The sequence below is a fragment of the Octodon degus genome, unplaced genomic scaffold (assembly GCF_000260255.1).
Source record: "Octodon degus isolate 3935 unplaced genomic scaffold, OctDeg1.0 scaffold00057, whole genome shotgun sequence".
Taxonomy (NCBI): Eukaryota; Metazoa; Chordata; class Mammalia; order Rodentia; family Octodontidae; genus Octodon; species Octodon degus.
Genome location: NW_004524633.1, coordinates 5,432,577 through 5,441,653, shown reverse-complemented (window position 1 = coordinate 5,441,653; position 9,077 = coordinate 5,432,577). Strand labels below are relative to the sequence as shown.

Below are 9,077 nucleotides of genomic sequence, written 5' to 3'. Positions count from 1 at the left end.
CCCCCCCCCAAAAAAAAAGTTTCAAGAAATAGGTGTATGGTAGAATGTTTCAATAAAGAAGAAAAAGTGTTTCTTGCATCAAAAGTTTGAACAAAAACTATTTGTTGTAGGTGCATCTTCTGCCAAGAGGTGAAGGTCGCCAGGCGGCCTGGGCTTAAGGCCGACGTGGAACTGAATCTTGCTTGCTTGGGAGCAGAACTTGCTCATTCGGGAGCTAACATAATGCAGGAGTTATTCACTCAACAATCAAAAATACTTATCAACCAACCATTGTATGCCAGGCACTGTCCTAGGTCCTTAGCGTGCAGTGCTGGAACGAAGCAAACTCGTAGAACTCACGCTTTAGTGGGGGAGGGCAGCCTGCGGAGCACGCAGCTCTCTGGGCGCGTGCACTGTACAGGCCAGGAGATGACTCCTGGGGTCCGACAGGGCGAGGGGGTTTTGGAGTGGGTAAGCGAGAGGATGCCGAGCACAATTTGAAATAAACTGAGCGAGAAGGGTCGTGGGGAGGGCGGGGCGGGGCGAGGACATGCACCGGGTGGGCGGTGGAGCAAACCTCACAGGGCAGAGCAGGCAGGCAAAGCCTTGGGACGCCAGCCGCCCAGAGACGCCTCAGCGGCCGCGCGGCTGCGCAAAAGGGCCGAGCAGGAGGAGGAAGGCGGCCGGAGCGCAGCCCTGGGCTCCCGCACCAGGCGAAAGCGCCGCCAGGTCACCGACCTCGGTGTTCTCCAAATCCTCCTGGCTCCCTTGCTGAGCGGTTGGAGCCGTCTTATTCTCACTCCACTGGCTTATGTTCGGTTTGTTCTCCCTTCTTCTGTTCTGCCGTTTGTCAGGCCCCAAGGGAGATCCACTCCAACTTGACTTTTTCCTGGGTTCGAGCGAGTCTGAGCGTCTCTGCAGGCTGCCGGGCCCTGCCTGTTCTGCTTAGGCTTTTAGGCTTTGCCTCTGCAGACCTCAGTCTCCTTTGACTGTGTTTTAAATGGGCATCCTTTAAAAAATGTTTAGCAGACAAGATTCTTTAAAAAATGACCTTCTCCCAGCTTAGGAATTTCATCTGTTATGGCCTTTCTTAACAGAAATGCCAAGGTTACTGTAGCTGCACTGGCCAAAACGCTTTTGTCTCTGGCTTGGTTTTGCACGTTGGGATCTCACTGAAGGTCTCCTTCTTCCCCCAGAACACGGGTTCTCCCTGCTCCGCCCTGTCGGCTTTGTCACTTCCGGCGCCACAGTCCTCACTTGCAGCCCGCCTGCGCTCACAGGCCCAGAAACGACCTGTTCCAACTCTCCTGGGCCAGGTTTCTCCCAACGCAATCTATGAAAAACGCATCATTTTCTCATAAAAAGAAACAGGAATACTTTATCTTCCCACCTGACCCATGGGGCTTTTCTAAGAGGTACGCGGGTATTACATGTGAAATGTTTTACTAACAAGACTAGCTATAATTCTGGTTTAATTTGGAAACGTCACCACTGCAGTCGGCCCTGGCCCCTCGCTCTATGGCGGAAGCTGTACCTCAGCCAGTTCTCATTCCCTCTTTAGGGTGATGAAGAGGCTGCTGTAGGAGTCCCTTCCAGGTTCTCCTCTCGGTCCAAGAAGTCAATATTTGTAATCCCAAAGATACGTTATTGCAATCCTACCAAGTTAATTCCAATCTACCACTCCCAGTGCAATCCATGGCGAAAGTAAAGACACCAAAACATATTTATAATTGTTGGGGAGCCAAGGGGCCCTAAGTCCAGCCATGAAGCTGGCTTTCAGGAACAAAGAGACTGACCCAGGGCCTCACCCAGTTTTATAAAGTGGAGGAGTGGCTTGAGGAGGATTGACTGAGAATTGTGGGAAGTAGGTGACTCTGTGAGCTGAACTAGGTGGGTGGCCTACATTTCCTCTGCCATATGCAGAAAGGATATGCAGAAAGAATAATCTGCATTATGCTATTGAAATAGTATCTAATATTTTGCATGTCTGGTGCTTCTGCTCTGATGTAATCCTTCAGGCCCCAGGAAGTTCTAGCCTCTATCTCAAGGCTCGATCCCAGCTGGTGGCGAGGAACATTAGCTCTACCGTCCTGTCTCAACCAGGCTCACATTAAAGAGCAGCAGGTGTAGGTTACCAGGGAAACATGCACACCACCTTCAAAGACTATCACCAGCACCTCAGCTAGCCCAATACACATTGCCTGAGGCCCATTGAATGGATAAACTGAAGTCCCAGCCAGCTCTGTTCCTATCTATACGAGGAAATAGGGTCAGGCTCAGTCAGAATGGAGACAGTCACTCCTCTTTCAAGGAGAGCTGCTCAGGGGGTCCTCCTCAGCCGCATCACTTACCCAGCTCAGATCAGACCCCGGCCTCTCGCTCAGGTATCCAGACAGGGACATCGGCCTGGCAGCATCATTCTAACTGCCTGGGAGCAGCTAGGATCTTGGAATCCACTTATCACATTGAAAACCACTTGCCTATTGTCTTTTCCACCTGAATTTAAATTCTACAAAGCAGGGAATGTTCCCGTGTCGCTCTAACTGCTTAGAACACAGTGATGAACACAATCTTTTCCAATTTGGTTACTTTTAATGGAAAGACCCGGCCTGCCTGAAAAAGTTGCAAGGTGGCTCTCAATTAGGTGGAAAGCAAGTTGCAGTTATTCACCGTTCCATACTCAGCCTGTGGCACAGCAGTAGGAAACAGCAGATGCTTGCTAATTCTTGAATGAGTGAGTTTGAAAAGCACCCATGGTGTCGGCTGCCTAGTGTGTTGGCTGCACGAACGGGTCCAGCTGGAGAGCAGGATCTGTACGGAAATCCACGACACCACCACACTTTGGTTTGATGTGAAAGAGAGCTTCAGTCTTGGATCTCCACCCTGACCTCCTAGTGGGACTGTCAGCTCGGGGACAATGAGGCTGCCTATCATGCCACATTGTTCTGGGGATGTCACTTGACCTCATGGATTCTGTTTCAATTTGGAGAACACAAGAAGAGCTCGTCTATTCACTGCGCCAGGTCTGCCAGATGCTATGCTTCCAGCAAGAAAGGTATCATTGTCACTACCTGCTCCGGCCCATAGGTGAGAAGCCCCAGGTTCTGGTGAATAAATAGAAAGGACTCATGAATGCACTCAAATTGTTGGTTTTCAGGGAGAGAAAACATTTGGCTGATCAACAAAAGCCTTCTTGTTGTTGTTGCTCCTTGCTAGTTCTAGCTTTGGAGCCTCAACCTGTCTAAAGTTCTGTTCCTTCATCTGTAAAGCGCGTGTAATAGTGCCTACCTTGACAGAGCAGGACTTGCGGTGTTCGCGCAGGAGGCCTCCTCAGCAGCGCTGTTGGCTCTGTGGTCCCCGGGCTTCCAGGGCCGACACTCTCCCTTGTGGAGTTTGAAAGCAGCAGGAGATGATGACAGACGATCGAGAACGGCGGAGTGCTGCTAAACTTGATCTGGGGACACTGAAGCTGAAGTTCTCATTCTTCACATGACACAAAGTAATACGCCTCTTTTTAAATTTTTTCACCAATGCAGAAACCCTGCTTAGTGAGGGGTCCACGCCAAACAGGAGGCAGCCAGCGCTGGGCACCGGAGCGCGCTGATCCCTACAGCCCGAGTTTCCAGGAGGCCTGAGGGAGTCCGCAGCAGGGGCCCCATGGACGTGAGCAGCCACCACCTCTATTATTATTGATTGTTTCAGTGAAAAACAAAATTAAAAACTCACCTTCTTTTTATGTTAGGACTCCTCGCTACTCTTTTGTACTCAGCACACGTTTGCAATAGGGAGAGCTTGCGTGTGTAACCCTCGAACTTGCGGAGCTGGAAAGTAGAGCTGCAGGCGAGCGCATTAATACCTTCCCAGACCTGACTCTAAATAGTCCACTTCTGCAGGCTCCTGCCGCCATGCACAGCGCCTGTTTCTCCGCTAGGGGGCACAGGGGCTCACGTCCTTCAACGCTGTTGAGACTCTTAGGAAGGAAAGTCTTTCGTAGAAGGTCATGACTCCCCTCACATGCTGTGCTCACTTACCAGCGCCGTGGAAGTTTTAAACATTGATTCATCTATTTAGAAGAATACGTGCAGTATGTTGAAAGAGCCCCAACCAACGCAAGTTTTAATACATAGTGAAAAAGAAGAAGAGGAAACAAACTTAAATTCCACAATAATTGGAGAATATTAATTAACCCAGATTATAAATTCACAAAATATTAGACAGCCATTTAAAAAGCTATAGAAAATGACTATAAAATATAGTGCAAATTTTGTATTAATGTTGGATAAGTGGATTGTATAAGTACAGAGAGTGCTCAAAATACATGACTGAGTTAAAATATCACAGTAGAAGACATTACCATTAATCTCACACACTTCATTAATCATTAATACCCTACACACTTTGAACACACCTGTCCCATTCCCATTGTTCTTGCTACTTTCTGAAGAAGTTCTGGAAGTCTTCTTTCCTGAGGGTCATTTCATGGCTGACCTGATGTCCTGAATTGATTAGAAATATTTAAGGAAATTTCTGCCAAATAAAAACATCACAGTGCATCCTCATTCACCGTATTTACTGGATCTGGCACCGTGTGACTTCTGGCTCCTCCCCAAAGTCAAAATGACCAAGAAAGGGCAATGTTTTGAGCCAATTCAGGACACTGAAGCAGCCAGGACAGCGCAGCTAAAGACCCTCAGGAAAGAGGGTGCCAGAGCTGCTGCAGGACGTGGCCAGTTGGTGGGACGGGTGTGCCAGGCAGTGTCTCGAGGGGGATTCATGGCAACCTATCTTTTGCTAGAAAAATTTAAGCACATACTATATTTGTGCAACCCTCATCCTACATATGACATCATCATGATGTAGTCATATGATACAGAGTTGAAGAACCCAGGAAATCTTGTCAGAGTAGCTGCTTTGGGCTGTGTTGCGCACATTATTTCTCTGGAATTGAGGGGCTTGGGGTAGTCTTTGAAACAGGGAAAGTGCTGCTGGCATCAACGTTCCACATGAGTACGCGCTCTTTCCTATTTTTAGTGTGGCCCAGAAGATGAATTGAGCCCCGTATCTACTGTCTTTTCGCTTTCATGTCCCCAAAGAAATGTGTGTTTGTTCCCCTGATAAGCACTGCACGCCGGCCCATCCCATAACCGAACTGAGGCGCCGGCCAGCTACTCACTCTTTGCTGCGGCCCTGAGTGCCCTTCCTGTGGCCCTCGAGGCTGCTGAGCGGGGACAGGCTCCCCTTTTTCCTCAGCAAACGCACAGCTACGTCTTTAGCGCTGTCCGACATCCTTGAGCTGTGGGAAGAGGAATTTTGTAAAACAGAAGCAGCAAGAGCTGACAACACGTTGGTGTCACAGCGAAGCCCCTGTGTACTGACAGGGTACACGGACGCTGTTTGCCACCCTATCGAGCCAGAGTAGGGGCTCGTCAAGAGCAGACATACATAGCATCTGCGGTTACGGGATCCACAGACTTGGAAATCAGACGCTGTGGAAGCTTGCGATTGCGCGCGGGCACGGGGTTCCGCGAGGGGATACGAAGGGGCCCCAAACACTTCCCCAGCAAAGAGAGGAAGTAACTGGGGCAAAGACCTCGGCGGGGGGAGGAGGAGGGGCCCCCACTCCACAAAGCTTATTTTGATGCTTCCCATGTTTAATCTTGGTAAAGTTTGCTAATATTCTTCTTGGTTTAAAAACTAAAACTAACCATTTTCCCCAAAGGGTTTTATTTTCTTCTTCAAGCAACAGTAATTTATTTTGGGAAGAGCAGAGAGGAGTTTTTTGATAGTTCGAAGTCCTACCTCCTTTCACAAATGATTGTTAAAAAGGGGGCAGCCAGGAAGATGGGCCTGAATTCAATCCCAGGTTCCGCCAAAAAAAGAGGGGGGCAGCGGTAGGGGGCTTTGCAGAGCTCACCGTCTCCGATGATCACACGCATGCTTGCACACATGCACACTTGCATGCACGCACACACGCCAGGTGTTCACTTTAGAGAGTTCGCCACTTGAACTCAAGGCCCTGTGCCTGGCAGGAAATCAAAACAAAGATGCAGAGCTGGGGTGAGCGGAGGGTGGGAAGTGCACCCCGCTTTTGTGGAGCTCTGGCCTGAGCGGTGCGAGATTCCTGGGGGCGGCGCAGGCAGTGTGTGTGAGTGTGAGCACCTCTGTGCGTGCTGGTGTGTGAGTGTGAGGTCCTCTGGGGTGTGTGTGCGTGCGAATGCCTGCCTCTGTGTGGTGCCCCCGTGCGTGAATATTTCTGAGTGTGCGTGTGTGTTCGTGCACGCGTGTTGCACTCCCTGTGCACACCCTGGTCCCCGCACCTCAGCTGCAGCCCGCAGCACAGGTCCCTGCGGGCTCCCAGCCATGCGCCTCGCAGAGACCGGGATCCCTGGCCGGTAGGGCAGCAGTGGGAGCCCAGGACCCCGAGGGTTAGCCCCCAAACTCGGGGTCTCCTGTTTTTCTTTTTGACTCGCGGGCCGGTGCAGGATCTGCAGCGGAGACCAAGCAGCGAGTGCACGCATCCATGCCTGCGCCCTCCCTCGCCCCGCTCCAGCGCTCACCTCTGCCCCTCGGCAGGCTGTGCTTGGACCAAGCAGTGCTGGCTCCCTCTAACGCCACCTCCGTCTCCATGGCGACCCCCTAAACATCCCCCCCCTTCGGCCGGCGGCCCACGGCCTCCAGGGTGAGGAGAGGAGTCCTTGCCCTCTGCTTGCAAGCTTGCATTTGCCTGTGCGGCAAAGGTTTGGTTTTATTCCGTCATCGCAGCTCTGCGGAGCAAGGCTTGCTCTTCCCTTCCAGATTCAGGAAGCTGAGACTCAGGTCACACACCAGGTCCAGGTCCCTGGGAAACCCCGGGCTGACCACCTGCGCGTGGGCAGCAGGGCCTGCGCCACCTCGCTCTGCTGGGCAGTATAGGTCGGTCCTGGTAAAGCCCTGGCCGCCGACCCCCTGCCCTAACCCAGGGCCTTTGCTCCTCGGTGCAGGCTTCCTTGGCCCCAAGGGAAAAGCAAACCGAGCAAATGAACTCTGCAGATGTTTGCATGCGAGGTCGCGGCAGAGGAGAAAAGATCGCCTCTGAGCCCAGTCTAGTGCAGGAGCCTGGGTCACCACAGGTAGCACCCGCTAAGGGTCCCAATGGGCGCGCAGAGCACGGTTAGGACAGGATTGGAAGGAGGGCACTAACTTGTTCTGGTCCATCTCAATCCCCTTTCACAGAAAGGTAAGGCCAGGAAAGGACCTCTTATTGCATATGTATCTTGAAGTAGCCAGGCCCTGTTAAGAGACGGACTAAATGTCATCTCATTAAATGGCTAATGACTCAGTGCTTTGAGGAGCGTGTTATTCAGCCTTTTGAAACTTTTTTGTGCACTACAGTATATTTCCACTTTAATACTCTTATTTTTGTCTTTTTGAGACAGGGTCTTGCTATGCAGTTCAGGCTGGCTTTGAGCTCACCGTAGCCCAGGCTGGTCTCGAACTCGCAACGATTCTCCTGCCTCAACCTCTGGAGTGCTGGAATTACAGGCATGCGCCACCGCGCCCAGCTTTAATATTATTTTTACTTTTTAGCATTTGTATTTATTAGTAAATGCTTGTTTGCAGCGTGTACCGGTTGCCACCGTGGGGAGCTGGCGCACACACATGCCGCACCTGCCTTCTTTTTAGGTCGCTTCCTCTCTGCCTTTGCCCCTCCTTCATCTCTCAGACCCCTTCCCTTCTGCGAAAGCTCTTTTTCACTATTTCTTACTACCTACCTTGTCCTTTAATTTATTTGCACTTCTGGTTTCTTGTAGAAGAGAAGGCATATGATATGGAAGGTTCAATTTTTTTTTTTTTTTTTAGATAAAGAAATGGAGTGGCATTGGGTCCCCACTTCCTCATGTCTACAGAGAGTTGTCAGCTGGGATGTTGTCGCCTCTGAAGGTCACGACCTTCGCCAGACCGTGGGCTTGCCCTCTCCCCCACCCGGACAGGGGTGTGAGTGTCATTACAGTTCCCACAAGTGGAGACCGACATGTAAGAGGCTGACAATAAAAGAGGTTCACAACTTGATTTATTTGCATGTATTTTCCAGAAAAAAAAATCACATTTCAATAACAACTTACATGTAGACTCCAACTCGATTCAAAATGGGAACGCTACTTGGAGAAATGCAGCGTGATAGAGATTTGCATATTCAAGATTTTGTGAAACGGGTGATCGGGAAGAAGATGAAGGAGAAAACATTTATAAAAATCATTATTTACAAAAACGTGACGTCCACACTTTTCCTAACTTATAAGGCAAGTGACATTCAGATGCTCTAACGATTCCCTTCCACTAGTCACAACTCCCTGTCTGCCTGCCTTTACCCGTGGGGGGCAAGCCTGCGTGGCTGTGCTGGTTCTCTGGGAGCTGCAGGGACACAGCGGAGCCCCCCCGGCCCAGCAGCCATGGCTGCCAGAAGCAGCAGCAGCGGGGCTAAGCCTACAAGGCGTCCTGAGTACTGTAATCCACAAGGTCTTTCGTAAATACATTATGCACGAGGTATTTTGTGAAGTTATATACGGAGTACAATGTTACAAAGAAAATCAGTGTATTTTTGCTACACCGCTCATAGATAACCCTGAAGACTGCCACCAAATCAGCACTCACACAGACAGGACAGAATTCTCCTTTGTTGCCTGCATTTCATTATCTTTAGCACTAGCAGAGTTTCTCTGCGATTCCTTTCCTCGCTGCTTGTTAAAGTACAAGTTGTTTTTTTGTTTTTTTGTTTTTTAAATCTATGGCTTACATTGCCACTTGATAGCAAGGAAAGCTAAAAGTTCAACATTTAATTTACACAGACACTTTCCTATGCAAGTGAAAAATAAAATTCTCTTAGATTAAAACAGACAGCTTACAAAGCCAGCTCTGTAAATTACTGCTTGAGCTGTAGTAAATCTCTGCTCCTAGGTAGGACGGAGCTATCGTCATACTAACACTCTGCTTTTTCTGGAAAAATATTTCACAGCAATTTTCCAATTTGTTTTGGGCTGTGAGAAAGGAGTGTGGGGGGTGGGAGTGGGTGGGGGGAGAGAGAGAGAGGAAGTCGGGAGGGGGACTGGGAAGGGAACAGA

The 9,077-nt window shown here is 50.0% G+C and overlaps 1 protein-coding gene across 1 annotated transcript in view; it reads right to left on the bottom strand.

Annotated features, from left to right (window-relative positions):
- Tctex1d1 (Tctex1 domain containing 1) overlaps window positions 1-6,606 on the bottom strand; it is a 22,382-nt gene extending 15,776 nt beyond the window's left edge. Inside the window, exons 1-2 of the mRNA XM_012515308.1 lie at window positions 6,595-6,606; window positions 6,297-6,464 (exon numbers count right to left, since the gene is read on the bottom strand). Of these exons, the coding sequence (XP_012370762.1) occupies window positions 6,297-6,464; window positions 6,595-6,606 (180 nt within the window). The remainder of the gene's footprint in view (window positions 1-6,296; window positions 6,465-6,594) is intronic.
- Between the last annotated feature and the right edge of the window lie 2,471 nt (window positions 6,607-9,077).